Genomic DNA, 21,126 nt, shown 5'->3' with positions numbered 1-21,126 from the left:
ACTTAGCAAGCCAATAAGGTGAACTTGAAGAATTCCATGACTGGCTTGCAGAAATTCACAAGAGGCGAAACTTTGAGGAGCAAACAAGCTCCGAGACACCGTGGTGGGTGTAGGCCTCACATCAAGACTTGCTTATTAGAAAAGCCTTTCACCCCACAGCCCCATGAAAACACCCTGCAACTTCCATGCGAATTAATATCAAAGACGTGAAAAAAGAAGAATGCGCTTGGCTCTACTTCGGGTCACTTTAATTTTTTTTTTTTTTATCATTCTCATTCCCCTCAGCGAATCCCGGCTTTCCCTCGCCGCCAGCCGCGCGCACGTGGAGGCTCCGTCGTCCGTGCGGCGGGGCCCAAAGGGCGGCGCGGCGTTCGGCCTCTCCTTTATAAGAGGGGAGAAGGGGAAGGAGGCGGACGTGCTGCTCCTCTCTGCTTCGGCCGTTTGCCCCGAGCACGATGCCTAACCGCAAAGGCGCGCGCAACGCTTATTATTTCTTCGTGCTGGAGAAGCTGCCGGAGCTGAAGCGGCGGGGCCTGGCCGTCACGGGCGTGCGGGATGCCATCCCGTTCTGTTCCGACGACTGGGCGGTGAGCGGGGCGGGGCGGGGCGGGCCTCCTCTCTCTCGCCCTACTTGGTCGGCGCGGGGAGCCACGTTAGACCCTCCATGGAGTTGGATAACCTGGTTTTGATTCTCAAAGAGGGAGGGGGACAAGTTGTCGATAGTGGTTACGTATAAGCTGTTTGGGGAATTTAAACCCCCCCATACACACCCCAGCTGAAGAATCAATGCTGTAAAATACTTTAAAAAGAAAAGTGAGGTCAACATTTTCATTAATTAGACCCTTTTTACCTCACTTTTCCCATCACGGTGGCTTAGAATGAGCAACTTTTTTTAAAAAAAAAGTTTGGTGCGGACTTTAGTAACTGCTATTGTAGTGATGGGGAGTGACTGGCTACCCTACCACTTAGGTTTGGTTTCAGCCCTCCTTTAAAAAATAAAAATAAAAAAAATGTCTGTTTGTAAAGAAATGGTGGGCTCTTGTAAGTGCATTCCCCGAATGGGTTTTTCCCCCACTGCCAGTCATATGCACAAAGAGGCATCTGCCAAGGTTTGAAAAAGTAGTCATGCCATGCTATTCGCAATAATCCAAAAGGTGAAAGATTGGAGAAACTAGAAAGATGACTAAAGTCAGTGCATATAAATAGACAGACTGCAGGTTGCAGATATACAGGTTGCAGACTTCCCAAATTCTCCTTTAAAAGTTGAGTTACTTAACTGTGGCTTTGAATTCTTGGTATGTGAACAGGGTTTACACCCTTTAGGTACAACAGTCTTGCTTCAGGTTATGCTACAAGCACCCTGGGATATATCCAACTAAGTTGTAGTCAGATTAGACCGTTTGGAATCGATGGATTGACATTTCTTAACTGTTGTCCAAGTCTGCTCTGAGTATGGCTAATATCTGATGCCACTCATTTACTGGTGAGTGAACCACATTGAATTCTGTAGGCTAGGGCTTTCCTCTAGACAAGCTTGCAAAGTTCTTAGTGGTGGGAAAGTTGCTGAGCACAATCCACCCAAAGTTAATCACTTTTTAAAGTTAGGCTGACTTCTATGAGAGTTAAGATTGTTCATAACTTTCCCAGTGGAATTACTGAGGCTTAAAAGCCTTAACTGACTGCATCATGTTCAGTATCTTGGTGTTGTAGTGATAGGGGAAATTGCTTTAATTATGGTAGAGAAATGATGGCAAGCCCTTATATTATACTGGTTTTACTTCAAGATGCTGACTGAGGAGCAAAAAGAAAAGTATGCAGAAATGGCTCGTCAACGGAAAGCTAAGAAATCGGAAGTAGCAACAAAAGAGGTGAATGAATGAATATGGAATAGGGAAAATCAGTTTTATATTTTCAGAGGCAAGTTAATAATGATATAATTATAGTATAAATTGGAAGAAAATCCCATTATTTATAGTCCATGGGAACAAAAGAAAAGTAACTTTGATGTGTTTGAAAGAAGGTTCTGAGTGAGCTGGTCAGTCACAGGTGTTGTATAGTTGTGATTATAATGAGCCCTTCCAAACAAGCCAGCTAGGTTTTTATGTTGCAGCTGTTCCTGAAATAGGAGGACTGAATCCTTTGACAAAGTTTGAGACACATGAGTTCCACCAAGGAATCCTGAAAATTATAGCTCTGTGAGGAGTAAAGTACAGTTCCCAGGATTCTTCGGTGGAAATAAATGTGTGGTGTGGATGTGACCTAATAAGCAAACGTAACAATAGAATGCAGGGATCAACGTTTATAATTTAAAAATGGGAGCCTTAAAACTGGTGATTGTGTTGTATGTTACTTTTTCTTGTAAAAATAGATGGGAAGTCTGAATTGTAAGCTTTCTAGTCTTGAAAATTGTGAGTTAATATTTAAATTAGATATATCACAGTGTAACTGAGTTTCAACTATAGATAACCCACAAGAAGATTGTTTTTAGCATATGATGGCGTCCAGTGATGCCTATTTGTTTGCACAACTGAAATCTGCTTGTGAAATTGGACTTCCCTTTGTTCTTCTTCCCAGTCCCCACAAAACCTGCTCTGGAAAGGTCCAAAATCCAGAGCACATTTGCACTACACTAACTCCCACCCATAGGTTACAATGGAAGGTCTATAGGTGAGGTCAGTTCTTTTTTTCCTAAAAAAAAATGTTTAGGGGTACTCTCATTTTGACTCAAGAAAATGACCATTTTATAGTTCAAATTGAGGAAAATAAATACAGTCATACCTCGGGTTAAAGACGCTTCCGGTTAAATCTTTTCAGGTTGCATCCTGCGGCGACCTGGAAGTAATGGAACGGGTTACTTCCGGGTTTCACCGCATGCGCAGACGCTCAGAATGACATCACACGCAATCGCAGCACGCACAGACGCAGGTTGTGTTCTGCTCATGATGCGAACAGGGCTCCAGAACGGATCCCGTTCGCATCCAGAGGTACCACTGTACAGTAAATGGACAGAAGTACAGAGATTCACAGAATATTTAGAGGTCTGCGTCCCCCCAGAAAAAAAGTACTGGGTGAGGTTTCCATTCCATCCATCCATTCCATCATACCATTGTGGTAATTTGGACCCCTGCCATTGGTGTGGCTGCACATCACCTATGTGAAAGTGGGAGTTCATACAGATGTCACCTCGGTGTAAGCCCAGTACAGTGGTACCTCAGGTTAAGTACTTAATTCGTTCTGGAGGTCCATTCTTAACCTGAAACTGTTCTTAACCTGAAGAACCACTTTAGCTAATGGGGCCTCCTCCTGCTGCTGCGCCACCGGAGCCCGATTTCTGTTCTTAACCTGAAGCACTTTTTCTGGGTTAGCGGAGTGTGTAACCTGAAGCGTATGTAACCCGAGGTACCACTGTAATGAGGTGACTTCATGGCAGGGGGTGTATGTTACGTGATTGGCTCATAGTTTGCAGGTTCTACAGGGCCAGGAGAGGGAAAGATTAGTCTTAGCAGTTTTAATTGGATACTACTGTAGTTGCTTTCCCTTCATTCATATATGATTAACTGATGGATTGTCTACACTTTTCATAGCCGCCCAGCCAAGTCCCACCACCTCTTCCCACATTTCCTTCCACACAAACTGAGAAGAGAGTTTCTGCTCCAAACCTCATTGGTCCACTTGGGAAGAGTGATAAAGGTAAATGATAGTTATATTAGTTCACCTGATCTGCCCAACCTTCAATGTGTTCATTGTGACTGGAGACTGTGCTAGCAGGTCTGCTTTTTGTTGCTTCCAGGAAATTGAGTGGTAATTGTGGTTACCCCAGCCATTCTGGGTGTCTTCCAACAAATTATAAAACCACAGTAAAACATACATTAAAAACTTCCCTATACAGGGCCACCTTCAGATGTCTTCTAAAAGTCAGGTAGTTGTTTATTTCCTTGACATCTGATGGGAGGGTGTTCCATAGGGCAGGTGCCACTACTGAGAAGGCCATCTGACTGGTTCCCAGTAACCTCACTTCTTGCAGTGAGGGAACCACCAGAAGGTCCTCAGTGCTGAACAATGGGGGTGGAAACATACCTTCAGGTATACAGGACCAAAGCCTGAGAGCAGGACAGAGTTCAAATAAGGAGGAGGTGAAAGTACTGAACCTGGTGGAATAGAGGCAGTAGGTGATAGAGCATTGGGAGTGGGGACTCCAAATAAGAAACTAAAGCTGATACAGGATTTGATGTTGAAACAAGAAGTTATTGAAGCCCAATGTAATTCTTAAGAGTTGTTGTCTACATGCCTTGATCAAAAAGTTCATTGGAACATTCAGGAGCAGCATTTTGTGTCCATGACATTTTGGTCCTTCTGATGCTTATGGTACAAGCAACTTGCTTTGGTCTGATGGTTATGGTGACCCATGAAGTATCTAGTGGAGCTCTTAACATGGGCAAGTAGTTCTAGTTCTCCCAGATATTCCAACTGCTTATGCATTTTTTTTGAGTGACACTCAACTGCAGCATATTTGTGACAATGACTCATCATTTTACAAGCAATGTTGCAGTTACTGGCACATGGTACTACTTTTAAATCATCCGTTCTTCCCTCTCCAAATGTATAAAACATCCAAAATCTCCTGGTGGCTTCTCTGGTTATGCCTGCATGGCTGTCTGCAAGGCACTTTTTTTGGTAGTGATTTGTAAGCCACTTTGGAGGTTTTCTTTGACTGCAGAGCAGGATAAACGTCATTCAGTAACTAAGGGAGTAGCTGAAAGTTTGCTAAGCAGGTTTAGAAGGATTCACTGCCTGTGACTAGCCACCAGCTGATATGTAAAGATGGTGTGATTTTGGTTTTTTGTACGTTTGCAAACTCAGGCTTTCTTCAAGCCTGTGATACTTCCCCTAGTGCATGGGTGGTGTAATGTGGGATGCGTAGGGATCCATACAGAATAAATTTAATAGAATGAGTTTTCTAGTATTACATAGGATTCACTGATACATTTAAAGCATTAGATCCAAGATGACACTTTCCAATTCTCTTGGTGTCAGCAGTGGCTTTGTGAGTTCTGGGGTTGCATCTCAACATCCCAGACAGGTTTCTGGTGTGTTTTTAGGCTCAGCTTGGGGGGAAATGTCGTCTCTGGTCTGCCAGAAAACTATCTTTTGAGATGGCCTCCATTGTTACTCAACTGCCAAAAAACATACGTAATTAAATAGATAATGTCTACTACATTGTGGGGAGCGGACTACTATTGACCACTTTTTCAATGTAGACACTTGTCTCATCTGAGGTTTCTTAACCACTTTTGTATTATAAAGAATATTAGCCTTGGTTTTATGATCTAAGATTGCTGCATCGTTATAAGCAGACTGTTGTGCCTGTAGCAGGTTGGGGGTGGAACACCACATGACAATTCAAAACTTGGTTACATTACCGCTTTAAATCCCGTTTCCCCTCTCAAGGACACTAGTTTGCTACAAGTTGCTGGGAATTATAACTCTGTGAGAGATAAACTACAGTGCCCAGAATTCTTTGAGAGGGGAAATGTGCTTCAAAGTTATAATGTGCATGCAGTCCTAGTTCAGTTGAGGGCTGCCTGGAAATTGGAGTTGCAGGTAAGTGACTTACCGTATTTTTCCCTCTATAACACGCAGATTTTTTCTCCTAAAAAGGAAGGGGAAATGTCTGTGCATGTTATAGAGCGAATGTGTGGTCCCTGGAGCCGAAAAATCAGGCAAAAATCAAATCGCGGCGCTTCACGGAGAAGGGAAAACTGAAAAGAGGAAGTGGATGCTTTCCTGCATTCTGCCTCAGGGTCTTACTGCCCACCCACCTCTGTTTCGTTGCTGTGTTTGCTGAAACGGAACAAAGAGCAGGGAAAGCCCCTCCCCTCCAGGCAAGCAGAGGGGAATTCCTCTCTGTGCTTCTGTGCTGGTGGGGGAGAGGGAGAGAGAGGGGGGAAGGGAGAGAGAGGGGGGGAGGGGGAGAGAGAGAGAGGGGGGAGGGGGAGGGAGGGAGGGAGGGGGAGAGAGAGAGAGAGAGAGAGAGCTGGCTTGGGTGGGGGGAAACTTTTGCCTTTCTTTACTCCCTCCCGTTAAATCCCTCTCCTGCATTCTTAGCCAGCTGCTTCTCTGCACACCCCTCTCATGTCCCTTATTTGTTTTTCCTTCGCTCCCAACTTAAAATGTGGTTACAAAGCATAGGTCCACATGGATCCTCAGGATCTTTGCATTGGGTCACCCCAAATTCACCACCAGATCACATAGCATGTCCATGGCTACAGCCTGCACCAAAAAAATCACGCACCCACTGTTGCCTGGGGCTGCAATGGTGCAAAAATGTGGTTACAAAGCATGGATCCACAGGGATTCTCAGGATCTTTGCATTGGGTCACCCCAAATTCACCATCAGATCACATAGCATGTCCATGGCTACAGCCTACACCAAAAAAATCACGCACCCACTGTTGCCTGGGGCTGCAATGGTGCAAAAATGTGGTTACAAAGCATGGATCCACAGGGATTCTCAGGATCTTTGCATTGGGTCACCCCAAATTCACCATCAGATCACATAGCATGTCCATGGCTACAGCCTGCACCAAAAAAATCACGCACCCACTGTTGCCTGGGGCTGCAATGGTGCAAAAACGTGGTTACAAAGCATGGATCCACAGGGATACTCAGGATCTTTGCATTGGGTCACCCCAAATTCACCATCAGATCACATGTCTGTGGCCACAGCATGAAGCCCAAAAATGATACATCCACTGTTTCATTCAGAATGTTTTTTTCCTTGTTTTCCTCCTCTAAAAACGATGTGCGTGTTATGGTCAGGTGCGTGTTATAGAGCGAAAAATACGGTAGTTGCATGATTTTTTTTTTCAGTGCTATAGGTGTACATTTTACTCCAAGTATTTTACTTTTTTGTTATAGTAATAATAATAAACAAATACTCTCCACTAATATTCTTAATACAAAATTTTGTTTCAGTTGTACTTGAAACCACATTCTTCTACCTGAATATCTTCAGCCATGGAGTTCTACCCTCTCATTGCAAACAACGTTTCCTTCCTTGCGAAATTGGATGTGTGAAGTATTCACTAAAAGACGGCATAATTGCAGAGTTTCATCATTTTTTAGATCCTGGTGAGCTTTTGGAATCAGAAGAGATGAAATTTGTCTTTCATCTGTGCGGGGGGTGGGGGGAGGGAGAAGAAATGCAGAATTCTGTTTGCCCAGGACAGTTTATTTGTATGCATTCTTGCACTATGAAAAAATAAAAATGGCTTCATATAGTGGACAAAAACCACATTGACAGCATTACTTAATGAAGAAATGAAACTTAACTGGAAACATTCCTTGTATCAGCAGAATACATGAACTGCTCAAATCAATATGTTTGTATGTTCTGCATTTTTAATCTCTGTGTTACGAAAGATACATTATAAAGAAATAAAATTGTACTTCTAGATGAGTATTTGGACACTGATTTACTATTCTGTAGGAAAGCAGAAAATGGTGTATTATAACCATGAAATCCTACAGACAGCTTGGTATTGCATAATAAAGCCTGAGTTCTTTTTGGTCTTTTGCAGGAGAGGTGCCAAGGGGATTTCGCTTTCATTGCCAGACAGCAAGTAGGTATTGGGCAAGAGATGTGGAACCTATGGATTGGCAGCATTTTTTTATGACCCACATATAGTCTTCCAATTATTTTTTAGTTTAAAGAACAGTTCTTATGCCAGATATCCTATGGCATTTTATTTGTATCTTGTTTATTATTATTTATACAAAATATTTTTATATCACCCTCATAAAATATCAGAGCAATATAAACAGTATAAAAACACAAACTATTAAAAGAAGGACAAAGCAATCTTTAAAAGGACTGGCTACTCAATAAAAAAACTGTATGGGCCTGTTTCCGTTACAAAGCTTAGTATGTCTTCCCAGGTAACATGTTGAAGTTATGCTCTTAACCAGACTCATACTCATGCATTCATTTAGGTTTCAGTCATTCACTTGTGTTTCCAGATAATAATGGTTAGACATTGCATACACCACCTTGCCCAAATCTTTGGGGAAGGAAGATGAAATTAAAGTATCTGGACTGCAGTGTTAGTGGTGTTTGCTGTCTGGTTTGCCCTATTCTTTGGTTCAGTGGTATTTTACACAGAGTAGTTCAATTCTTGAATATTAGGCAGTATATTACCTGCCTTGGGACTGCTGGTGAATGGCAGGCTATAAATGCATGTAAATAAATAGGATCCTTGGGTAATCATTTACCTTTCTAGACAGCTAGTGAAGTTCAACCATTGACAGGCCTTGACTGACCTGCACTTGGTTCAGCTAGACAATCTTCCTTTTCATTGGTGATAAACCCTATCTCACAGGGTTGTTGCAGTGATAAAATACTTGAATAAAACACAGACAAGTTCTTGAATGATATATTTAGGTGTTTTTAGTGAAACTGATATATTAATCCTGCGAACTGTAACTAAAGTTAATAGTACAAATGCATGTGAAATGAGGTGTTTCTTCTGAAAAGCCCTGATAAGGCACTTTGATTTTCTCTTAGGTGATGCTACACATAGGATTCCCCTATCTGGCTTTGAGCTTGTAACTGCAAATCATTCCGTTGTGTTACGTGAGCTATACTCATTTATTCAGCCACGGTGGGGCGCCTGGCCACCTGTGTATTGTAAGGTATAATGTAATATTTTTAGACTTTAATGGCTCTCTGCTTTTCAGAAGAAGTCAGAACAAAAATCTCTACCCACATGCTTCAGTTAGCCTTTTCCCTGGTTAGCTGTGGTGTGTGTGTGTGTAAAAATATAGGTGACCTCACCTCAAGTAAGGTTGGAGTACACAGATGTTTTAACTTTTAAGCTGTCCATTGACAATCTCTATAACATAAGGGCTTCACATAAAGATTTCCAGTTTTGTGGCCTTTCCTTAAGGATATTTCATTGGTACAAAGTGGTGTCTACATTCAACATAAAGAGCTTATAGTTGTATTCCTGAATTGTTGCTTCTCCAAGGCAGACCAAATACCTATGGACAGTTCTTTTGGCTTTGGTCAGATTATGTATCAAACAGCTATAGACAGGAAAACTTCCTGTTACGGTGTTGGAGCAGATACCCTTATCAAGAATAACAGTTTTCTCGCATATCAGGAAACCTTAGCCATAGAGGTCTTATAATAATATATAGTATAGGTTTATTAATTCTGTTTATTTGATTGTATAATGTATACTTAAAACTTCTTTTGCAGTCTTCTGACCAGTTTAGGGTCAACTGGTGCCTGCAGCATATGGCTAGAGAAGTGGGTAAGAAAATTTTCCTTTACAACAGGAAATAAGTTAATATTTAGATACAGTCTCGGCTGCTCCTAAAACTTACTTTTTTATAATAGGCACAGTTAATAATCTGGAGAGTCTCTGTGTGGAAGACCTTGTTGTGGAGCTGTATTATCAGAAGCTTCAAAAGGAGCCTTCTAAGGCATGGGTGTGTAACTCCCTGGATGCCTCCATGTGGGATTACTCCAGCAATACTAGGTATAATATATAGCTCTAAAAATCATAATAACTGCTGTACCTACCTGAACCACAGTGACTTGACTACTATGAGATGAGAGTCTTTTATGACCAGGAAAAAATGTGATTGACAGATTCTCCATAGTTGTACATTACACAAAGCTATGGCTTAGTGTCTGGGGCAACCCAGTCAGATGGGTGGGGTACAAATAAATTATGGTGCTATAAGCGTGCATGTTGAATGCTAATCTAAAGCTTTGCACTCATTTCAGAAAAGAGTTTGAGACATTAAACTAAGGTTTAGACTCATTGAAATTGATGAACATGCTTGTGTTTAGTTCATTAATTTCAATAGGTCTGCTCTTGAGTAAAATTTGGTTGAAAACCACCCATAGAGCTATTTTGAAGTATTTAGTAGATTTTAAAGTCTAAACAGCCAGATTTTTCTACAATGAAGGTGGGTATCATTGAATGAGTTATTCCTCCCATTTGCTTCTATAGGCCAAGCAGGATTATGCAAGTTTTAACTGGCACCCTGTGTGGGATAGTGCCTCTACATGTTCTAGTCCTGCCTTAGCTTTGAGCAGCCGGCCTCAGAGTTCTACCAAATGTCTCACTTTGCCTATTTCTATTCTCTCTCGCTATGTAAGAAAAAGCTATTGAACATTCTTCACTACTCTCATCCACAAACCCCCTGGATTGTCCTCTTAAAGCACTTTATCTTGTGATAGTGGGTTGGGAAAATTAATGTTTCTGTCTTGAAGAAGTTTCTAATGCCAAACAGTGGAGTAGATGAAAAAAAAGGTAAGTTGTTTGTCTAGAACTTGAAAATGTCTTACTGTTGAAGCATATACAGTGGTACCTCGTGTTACATACGCTTCAGGTTACAGACTCCGCTAACCCAGAAATAGTACCTCGCGTTAAGAACTTTGCTTCAGGATGAGAACAGAAATCGTGCTCCGGCGGCGCAGCGGCAGGCCCCATTAGCTAAAGTGGTGCTTCAGGTTAAGAACAGTTTCAGGTTAATTATGGACCTCCGGAATGAATTAAGTACTTAACCCGAGGTACCACTGTATTTGAAACTCAACATTCATGATGAAAGTATTATTTCTACTTAGGTGCAAGTGGCATGAAGAAAACGATGTAGTGTTCTGTGCTCTTGCTACTTGCAAGAAAATTGCGTGAGTATGAAAATACAGTGAATATGTTAGAATGTTTTTGCATCTTAAAACTATTTAGGACATTAGTTTCATATACAATGTCGGGGGTCATCTTGTCTCTTTTTCAAGTAGAACCTGTTGGTTCTTTTGGATATTTTTTTAGTAGGCATTTTGTCGGCTGCATTTGAATGAAGGAGCAACTGATGTGATTTATGTGGCACTTCAGCTATTATAAGAAGAAAGGAATTTTAAAGATCCAAATAAAATACAATCTATTTCTTTCTGATTAAGTTTTCCAAGTGTCACTTACTAGACAGGTCAGTTGGGAAAACCTTCAGTTTTGCATTGTCACCAAAAAGGTCTTTGAATTTTGAGTATATTTCATGAGGAAGAATTTTTTTACCTTGCATTTGCAAACTTTGTTGTGGTTTAATTATTTTGGAGGAGGATGTGCCACATATATGCAGAGACCAGTTTTAACACACACACACACACACACACACACACACACAAACACATACCTGATTCATCCAAACTGGTTGTCCAAGGCCTTAACTAGAAGGGGCTTGACAAGCAGCAACTTGTCTCTCAGACAACTCAAAAGATCTTCCCCTTTCTGCTGTCTCTGATAGGCTGACACCTGCAGTTTAATAACCTGGGCCTCACTTGCAAGTAGTTCTTTGGGAGGTTATAGTCTCTGCTCATGGCAGAGGGGTTCTTCAGGTCCCAGTTTCTGTAGGCTCCTGCTGCTATTCTCTTGGAAGAAGTTACTAAAAGGAACGACTTTTTATTGCCTCCTGGCTGATTTTCCTTCTTTAGCTCACCCAAGTTGGTTGCGCCCCCGCAGTTCAACCACTGCCTCCTGTCACAAATTATGTTCCTGTATCCATGGTCTTGGTGCAGTATATTGTCAGTAGTATGTAGTTTTTAAATTTCTGTTCAGCTTGTGGAAATGATAACACATCTTCATGTTGGTGTTTTCCTGTCCAATATAGATACTGTATCAGCAATTCCTTAGCCAATATGTATTGTGTCCAGCTGACTGCATCTCACTTACCCTTGAGTGAGAAGGACTCCCAAAGCACAGCAAATCCTAAAATGGTGGTTCTGGATGCTGGACGTTTCCAGGTCAGCCTTGTTCATTTAACAGATTTGTTCTTCTATATCTTATCGGTAACATTTCTGGAGTGTACTTGGAAATGTAGGATGTAATCATGATATATGCTCAAAAATAATGATATAATTATATTTTACAAACACTTTTATTTGACCAATATGTCTGTTTAATTATATGCAGAATATTAATACATCCATCAATAGGCATATTAGGCAGATATTCCTTATTCACTATATCCATCTTTTCTTTGTATACAAGGATGTCCTGGAAACCTGGTGAATGAGTCAGTGAAAGAATATCTCTGAATGTGTGGGTGCTCTTGTCTTTTTGCATTACAGAAAATGAGGGCTGCTGAGCGCACTGGAAATGAAAGGTACTTCCAATCTCTTAATGAGGAACTAGGTGCTGCCTCTTGTACTGGTGAGTGATTATCTATGTTGGAAAATTAAACGTAATGAAAACAAGTTGCTGTTAGAATCATTACTAGTGTTTCACACCTGCATTTCTGTCAAAGAAAATGTGCCTGTATACTGATAAGTCCAACACATTCTTTCCTGATTCTTTTCTGGAGTTTCGAGTGTTCCTGCTCACTGTAGTCTACCACTAAAATATCTGCATAAAGCAAATGTAATGAAGCTTGTATGTTTAAACAGTCACAGAATTTCTCTGCAGTGATACTGGCTAAAATTTTAAGAAGGCATTTTCCTTGAGTGAGTTGCTCCTCCACTCATGTTATAACTTACTTTTATCATTTATATACTGTCCTTTGTAGACCTCATGGCAGGTTCTGCATTGATTTTATTTAGTTTAATATTAAAATCAGTTAAACCATCAAGTTATTTACCTTCCTTGATAACAAGCATATTATGCATAAAGGGCCTGACAAAAGTTGGCATCTAAAACTGTAGGTTTGGCACCAAATGAATTTCCAAGGGAAGTGAATTTCAAAACTGGAGTGTTAAAACTGAGAAGTCTTGCTTTCAAGACACTAGGAGATCTCAAGTTACAGACTTGAGGAGGAAGATAGTCTTTCAGGTAACTTGGTCCTAGGCCTTAAAATGCTTAGTCTGTGGAGACTAAGACCTTGACTCAGTAGCTAATGCCAATGCTTAAAGACTAGTGTTACATGGTCCCGAGACCTTGTTGATCACCACAGTAGTTGCAACTTCAAAACTTTCTTCCTTCAAACTCATCAGTAGAGAAGCAAGGCTCTTTCTGCCTCCATCTTCATTCTCTCCCCCCCCCCCCTTTTACCTGTTTAATTCTATAGTCTGTGCCATCTGAATACTTGCTGAATGCCATAGTGTACATTAAGTGCTCAACTTGTGACAGCAAACTTCCTCCATTACAACCAACCACCATGTCATCCTGTGGTCACAACTGCTGTCTTTTCTTCCTAAAGCAAGGAGCATAAAGTAGACAACTGCTCCCATTGCCAGAGGCCTGCGAGATGAGCATTCCAAAACAGGTCCACAAGTGCCAGCTAAGCAGATGCACTCAATATCGGCACCCATTTCTGTTACAGATCTCTCTGTGGTGCTGCAGCTTCAAGAAGTGGTTGCTTGTACTATGGCAATCTCCTTTAGCCACATGAAAAAACACTCACCTTGGCTTAAACTGCCTTGGTATCAATCTTGGCTTTAATACCGAAGATGGAGATTACTAGGTGTGGATCACTGTGCCAAGGCTATTTTGATAAAATAAAATGCAGCTCCTGCTATTTTATCAGTTCTCCATGATTATAAAGGCCTCAACTCTGGGGTTGCGCTCCCATCTCACTTAAGAGTCCGGGGGCCAGCGCTGTCCGGAGACACTTCCGGGTCACGTGGCCAGCGTGACGAAGCTGCTCTGGCGAGCCAGAGCAGCACACGGAAACTCCGTTTACCTTCCTGCTATAAAGCGGTACCTATTTATCTACTTGCACTTAAGGGTGCTTTCGAACTGCTAGGTGGGCAGGAGCTGGGACCAAACGATGGGAGCTCACCCCGCCGCGGGGATTCGAACCACCAACCATGCGATCGGCAAGTCCTAGGCGCCGAGGTTTTACCCACAGCGCCACCCGCGTCCCTAGTTTTATAGAAGCCAATTAAACTGTTGTGACTCTCCTGTGAGCTTATTTTTTGATATTTATGATAGAAAATATCTAGCTGTTGGTGTTTAGTGTAAATTAAGATTCAATTATCATGGCTTCTGTGTTATATATTGACACATGCATTGTTTGCTTAGGTCACCATCCTTCAGGAGTGAAAACAACAGGTGAAACTACTAGGCGTGGAAGAGGAATTGCCCGGTTTCTGGAGAGCGTCTCAAAGCAGTCCAGCAGTTAGACATTTGCAGTACAGTGCCTCCCATTCAGAACAGCTCTGCATATAATGATTCCCACCATTGTTGGGAATATAAATACTTTATATTTCCTTGGTCTGTCATGTGTTAAATATTATCTTTGTTTAATGAAAAAAGCCATTCTAATCCCATTGCAAGGGGTAAAATTTAAGTTTTTAAAATAACAAATGTTATTGTGAGTTGTGAAATATTATTATTTTTGTATGTAGGAATATTTAGTAGAAACTTGAAATAATGAAGTCAGTAGGATAAGAGATTAGATAATTAAACCAGAAGGGCAACTTTGTGAAATGATGTCTGGATTTTTAAGTTCTGGATTTTTAAGTTCTTTTCTTTAGAGCAAAGCCTATTTACACCTACTGGTACCTTACTAAAGTAAACCTTTGCTAAGGAACCAGTTGCAATTATGTTTTTTTAATAAGCTATTCTAGGATTTGGTATGGTACCAATTATATATTGTTTTTGTCAGAGGGGCAAGGTTTTGGTATAAAGCCCTTAAATTAGCCAACAATAGAAGCAACATACATTTTTTTTGGTAAAACTTGTAATCAGGTAATATCTCCCTCACAAAAGAAAAAAACCTATGAAGTTCTATAAAGGTACTACAATGATGTACTTTAAAAGTTGTTTTAAAACCATCTTTTTCCTTTCTTTTGTGTTATACATACATTCAGTCATTTAGTACAGAAAGCTTCTAAATCTTAACCATGATAGACCAGCTTGTGTGTTTAATTAAACACTTCTTTCCAATTTGATTTGGCATGTTCTGTCTGTATTTTGTGGTTCCAAATGTAGTATGGTATTGTCAAGTGCAGAAAGGGAAAACTCAAATGCTAAAGTTATTTAAACTGAGATGAAAACAAATTTTAGATTGAGTCGTCTGAAGGACAGTCATGCACTGAAGAAACATGCAACTAGAATATAGATCTGTGAAAGTAACTTAGGGAAAATTAGATGTATGAAATGCGTCCTTGCTTCCTTGCTGTGCAAAGGAATATGCTATTGGTCCAGTGGGAGTGGACATCAAATCCACTCCCTCTGCCCCCCATCCCAACTGCAGATACTACAATTTCTGATGTCAGATTTGTGCCCTTTCATTTGCATAGAAACCAGTCTGCTGTGTGTAAAAGACAGTAGGACATTGTTGCTATAAAAATCACATTGGAAAATGCACAGGTGAATGATCCCCTGTTAATTGTAGAATAAATTACTAAGTCGTGTTGCAGAGTTGACATCTGGATCTGCCATAGAGTCAGGTTTCTGGATTTGCACCTTTTCTGGCTTTTTGCTGGAGATGAGGAGCAGTTTTAAGTTAGGGGGCCATCTGTAAGCCAGTACAGGCCTGCTTCCAGGGCCAGTGAGAGGGTGAGATGTAGATCATTGGTGATACATTTCAGTGATTTCAGCTGTGAACTACAAGCCACAAGAAGCGGTGGTCTGCCCTTTTCTGTTATGCATCTGTCCTGTAGACCAGGCATGGAGAGCCTTTGACCTTCTATAAGTTGTTGAACTACAACTCCTGGTCATGCCTGCTGAGGCTGATGGGATTTGTAGTTCAACAACATCTGAAGGGCCGAACCTTCCCCACCCTTTCTGTAGACAACCATTGCTGGATACTAATTTGGCCTTGTTCAGCTGCTGCTGGCTTTTTCTACTTCTCATGGATATTGTAGTTAGAGGACTGCCTGTTATAAATTCTTTCATTCTCACTGTCAAAGTCCGAACAGATGCAGTTGCTTCTGTAACTTCTTAAGGTCACAGTTCTTGCAATCCGTTCCATTCCTTGCTGCAGTGAGGTTTCCAATGCTTTGGACTAAAGTGGGTGCTGCAGTGCACTCATGGTACAGAAATTGGCCTTATATTCTACTACTTTTATCTCTGCAGCACTTGAAGACAGAGTCTCAGGTATTTATTCATTGATATCTAGTCACCAGATATATATTTACAGTACAGTTTCTTCCCTGTTTATCCTTCAGCCACCATTCTTGCTTTGTACTTTTGCTACAAAGTGGGATATACAAAGAACAAGTTTGTTGAGGCCCTTTTCTATGAGAGAGACAGTAGACAGCTGTAGCTTCCTAATTCTTACAGAAGAGAATAGGAAACTATATGTTGAGTCAAACCAGAAGCATTGGTAGGAAGTAAAGGGACCCAGCCGCAGTTGGGCATATGCTTGCAGCAGGCGAAGACTGGTTCAGCTGGTCTCAAGGTATCATGCCACCTCCATTCTGTCATTAGTTGGCCTACACTCACAGCTGTGTAAATAGGGAACGAGGAAGATAATCAGAAACTCCCCTAGCAATCTCTTGATCAGAAGGCATCATTGTCAGATGAATCTCTGAGGCACCTCACCTCAAAGGGATGTTCCACACAAGAGCTTACACTCCTACATGTATAGATGCCTCAAGCATATAGCAGCTCTTTGCTCCAAATGGCAGCCCCTACCACACTTCTTGTAGCAGTGCTGATGCTGCTGCCACTACCTGGAAACAACTGGCTTGGGTTAGCTGGGAGGAAGGAAAAGTTAGCTGCCACTATTTTCTTGTGACTTTCTAGTATCAGTAGTGGGTGGGGGTGATATATGAAACAGGCCTCTGTATAGTCTCGATATTTAGCCCCATCACAACTTGTATGAAGTGCTGAGTTTGGGTATCTTCTCAAGTACTGTATCTGATAAGGAGCTTGGGGGAAAATGCTTAGTGTGCCAGCTGTGCCCATTCTTGGAGGTGTCTGATCTGGCCACAGTGGCACATGCCTTAGTTACACCCCATTTAGATCACAGTAATGTCCCCTAAATGGGGCTGCCTTTGAAAAGTGCTCAGAAACTTCAACTGGCTCAAAGAGCTTCAGCCAGGGTGTTGACTGGCGCTCATAGAGATCACACTACTCCTTTGTTACAACAGCTGCACTGGCTACCAGTCTGTTTTTGGGCACAATTCAAAGTTACTGATTTTGACCTATAAAGCCCTGCATGGCTTAGGTCTAGGCTATCTAAAGGAAACTGGGAGAGGGTTTTCACAGTGACTGTTGCCTAGAGAAGTTAGACTGGCTCCCTCCAGGCAAAGACTATTATTCCAGGAGGTCTTTGAGAATTGACTGTTTTTAAAGTGGTCTTGATAGTGTGCTGTACTGAATCATAGAATCATAGAGTTGGAAGAGACCACAAGGGCCATCGAGTCCAACCCCCTGCCAAGCAGGAAACACCATCAGAGCACTCCTGACATATGGTTGTCAAGCCTCTGCTTAAAGACCTCCAAAGAAGGAGACTCCACCACACTCCTTGGCAGCAAATTCCACTGTCGAATCTTCTTTCTTTGGGGGGAGTGTAACCTGCAATTTAATAGGTTTTTTATATTTTAAAAAATTCCATATATAGCTTAATTACTTTTTTAAAAAAACTTTAAATGTTAAGCTGTGTGTATTTTATATCTATATTTGGTTTACTTTTTGTGACCTGCTTTGAGTCCCAGTTCTAGGGGAAAGGTGCAGAATGAATGAATGAATGCACACTCATTGATTTCAGGATGAAAACTTGATGGAGCTGTAGTTTGTATCTTTTTAGGGAACTTTGTCTGGTAACCTGTCCCTAATGCCCCATGTGTAAATGAGTCCTTTATCTGTTTTTATACATTCCAGGATTGAGCTGTGGCATAAATTAAGTCCTTGGGCATAAGGCATAAGGCCTAAGGCCTAAAACAACTCAACTGGGCTGTGAACTAGTCTACGTTGCATAATTATCAGCAGCCAAATGTATAAATAAGCTGGGTCCATGTGCACCTGAAAGCAATTACAGGCAGCATCTTTGCAAACGAAATTTTATTCCTAGCTGATAGCTGAGTGTGACAAACATAGAAATAACTAGCTTGTCATCTGAAGGAAGAGTCTTCTGTACAGCATGACAGCTGGAAACTTATTGAGAGGAGATCTGAGGAGGAAACTTTGGAAAGTGCTCATTTAGACTTTTGATTCAGTGGCTATTGCTTGCTTGCCTGCCTGCAAGGTATTGTCTGCGATATCCATGAAGCCCTGATATCCTGATAATACCCAAGCAGCTAATGAGAGTTGCTTTATAAACTTCTTTAAAGGAGTACAAAGAATGCTATTATTAACTTAACCTTGTATTATCTCTGTTCCCTCGCTTTTCCCAAGCTCTGACTTAAACCCTCGCAAGCTATTGTAATTGCCACTTTCTGGCAATTCCACACCCCCAGGACAGCAGGTGAAGCCAGGATTTGAGTTTCTTCCAGATCTCCTTTCAGTGGAGCAGCATGTAGTACCAATTCTCCTGGTTTGTTGTTTGTGTGCATTTGTATGACCATCAAAGTTGTTGTCTGCCCCAGAAAGTTCAAATGAAACAAGCACAATGTATTTGGGCTGCAATAGAAACCTATTACAGGCCAGAAACACACACACATCCTATCTAGGGGTTGTCCATTTGTGAGGTGAATGCTTCAAAAATTATGCAGATAATTGTTTGGATTCTTGTTTAATTTGTTTAGACTTCTTGCTTAGTTTATATCCTAACAGGAAACACTTCTGCTCTTCTGTTCTGAGAACTTGGGAGGGTCTCCAGAAGCAGGAAAGTGTGTGTGTCCTGTTTAGAGAGAGCTTCCTTAGTGTAAAAATTAACCTCCCATATCTCATCGGACACTGCCAGTATGACTAAGCTTCCTGGATTTTGTTGGCTAAAGTTGTGCATGAACTTGCGGGTGTGCAGGTACTAGATACCAACACTATGCAATGATGAAAAGGGGCAGAAGGTGTTGATTTTAAATGATGAAATATATGACAGAGCTGCCTTAAATTTGGATCCTGCAAGTCTGGCAGCTTTCCAACTTGAATTCTCCATTGGCTTGTCTGCAGCACTGGAAATTACTGTATACTGGGTAGGGATATTGACCATAGTCATGTGATGAACTGTAAACCATAACTGTCCCAGGGTTCAATGTTACAAGTGAAGGTGCATTCCAGTTCCAAACCCATGTAGTGGCAGCTCCTAAATAAATAATCAGGAATGGTCACTTGTCAGGTCTGAAATACACAGTGGAGGAAAGGTCCCTCTCCTAATGGGTACAAAAGGAAACCTCCAGCCGGATTGTGACCCTAAAAGAAACGACAAGTTCATAAAGGGCAGGACTTTAAGGCGGGAGGGGAAGTTCATTGCCAGGAATTTAGAGGCCTTTCCTTCTCTCCATCTGATGCTACAGGATTGTGTCATCAGATTCTCTTTTCAGTAAGACCCACTTGCACACGTGTTACTGCTTCAGGAACATAAAGCATTGGCATTTTTATGTTTTAAATGTTGATTCGGCAGATTTCCTTTGTCCAGGCTTTCATTCCGTTTACTGCCTAATGTCATATAAAGGATTATAAAGTTAGTAAGGGCAGCATCCCCCCCCCCCCCCCGGTATGATTCTGTAAGTCTGTTTTCTGAACTAGCGCTTGGAAAAAAGTGGAGCTAAAATGGAGCAGACAACAAAGCTTGTAATCTTTCTTAGCGAGTCCTGCAGGTCATAAGCATCCTTTGTTGAAATGAAATTAATGTTTCAGTGCCCCGTTGTGAGGTCTGCTCTTAATTTGTTTTTGGCAATTAGGAAAAAGAGCATAAATTTACTAACTTATTTGAATAACAAAGATAGCAGCTTTTTGCAGAATTGAGGTATTTAGGCAAGGGCAAGAATAGTAAAGGACTACAGGGAACGCATTGCAAAGCAAGCTGTATGTTGAGAACAGAGTTCTGTGGTAGATGCCAAAATCTATCCACCCACCCAGCCTTTCCAATCCTGACTCATTGCGTCTATTTCAAACTAGGTTAGTTGTTGATCAGATACTGCAATGATACACATCTAACCTCTATATAGCTTCAACTGTTCCTTGCCTAGACCCCACCTCTGTGTGGCCTACAGTTTAGTCACAGTGCACTCTATTATCTGCACTATGATGGTGTGACTGGGAGCTTTCCCTGTGCTGTACCTGGTGTGTACTAAAAGAAGACTTCTTGCTTTGTGAATTAAGTACTCAAAGCACCAGAAGTACTGGCATGTTTTTAAAGATTTGCTGAATTTCCCTTCCTTGGCATCCAAAAACAACACACTTATCACCGAAAAATAGGGTGACTATATTTCGAATATGTAATTTTCAGGATTTTAAAAACTGCTAGAGGATGCACTAGAAAACTAGATTATACATTATCCAGTATGGCTGCAATTATATAGGCATGTTAACATAATGTAGACTGAGGGACAAGTACTGGACTAGAAAGGGGTGGAGAGAAAGCAGCTTCATTCAATGTAATTACTGTTTCTATTTGAGTTCAGCTGTGATAGCCAACGCTTAGAGTAGTGGTGAAGTGTCACTTCATTATTTTTTTTAAAAAATGCAAGTTCAAAAACAGCAAATTTCAAAGAAAATGCATCATTAATAACCCATGTATTGAAGATTTTCCAAGCAGCTGAAAATTAATTCTCCCCCAGGTGATTTTTTTTATTAAAAAAAACTTGTTAGCAGTATAATTGCACCAGCAGTGACAATGCTAGTAGCAAGCAATTTATATATTTTTAAAAATACATTCCAAAAGCAGGGAAAGTCTGATCCTTTCCTAACATGTGAGATGACTGCTTTTGTTAGCCATTAAGAGTGCAGAGCCATTTTAAAATAAAATAATAGAGATGGGGCATGTCTATGCATTGTCCAAGAAATGTGTGTGACAGTCGTATCAAACTCCATAGAGCAGAAACAATAATGCACTGACGGGAATTAGCAGCTTCTGGTTTGAATATTGAGGAAACTACAGTGGTATCTCAGGTTAAGTACTTAATTCGTTCCGGAGGTCCGTACTTAATCTGAAACTGTTCTTAACCTGAAGCACCACTTTAGCTAATGAGGCCTCCTGCTGCTGCCGCGCCGCCGGAGCACGATTTCTGTTCTCATCCTGAAGCAAAGTTCTTAACCTGAAGCACTATTTCTGGGTTAGCGGAGTCTGTAA

General features: G+C 41.2%; 1 protein-coding gene across 2 annotated transcripts; it reads left to right on the top strand.

The window, feature by feature from the left end:
- The first annotated feature begins 314 nt into the window (after positions 1-314).
- On the top strand, positions 315-14,896 carry MAEL (maelstrom spermatogenic transposon silencer). Of its 2 annotated transcripts, none has more exons than XM_079974837.1 (12): positions 315-587; positions 1,785-1,868; positions 3,585-3,690; positions 6,976-7,131; positions 7,581-7,622; positions 8,564-8,691; positions 9,260-9,314; positions 9,401-9,542; positions 10,640-10,702; positions 11,677-11,809; positions 12,137-12,218; positions 14,025-14,896. In XM_079974837.1, the coding sequence occupies exons 1-12, from the start codon at positions 456-458 to the stop codon at positions 14,123-14,125; spliced, it is 1,224 nt and encodes a 407-aa protein (XP_079830963.1). In that variant the 5' UTR covers positions 315-455; the 3' UTR covers positions 14,126-14,896. The 2 variants fall into 2 exon arrangements, with proteins under 2 accessions (XP_079830963.1, XP_079830964.1); XM_079974838.1 differs by having other exon boundaries at positions 586-652.
- Positions 14,897-21,126: the final 6,230 nt, after the last annotated feature.

The sequence above is a fragment of the Podarcis cretensis genome, assembly GCF_951804945.1.
Source record: "Podarcis cretensis genome assembly, chromosome: 4".
Taxonomy (NCBI): Eukaryota; Metazoa; Chordata; class Lepidosauria; order Squamata; family Lacertidae; genus Podarcis; species Podarcis cretensis.
The sequence above is the reverse complement of the archived record's forward strand: the minus strand, read 5'-3'. Positions and strand labels throughout refer to the sequence as shown.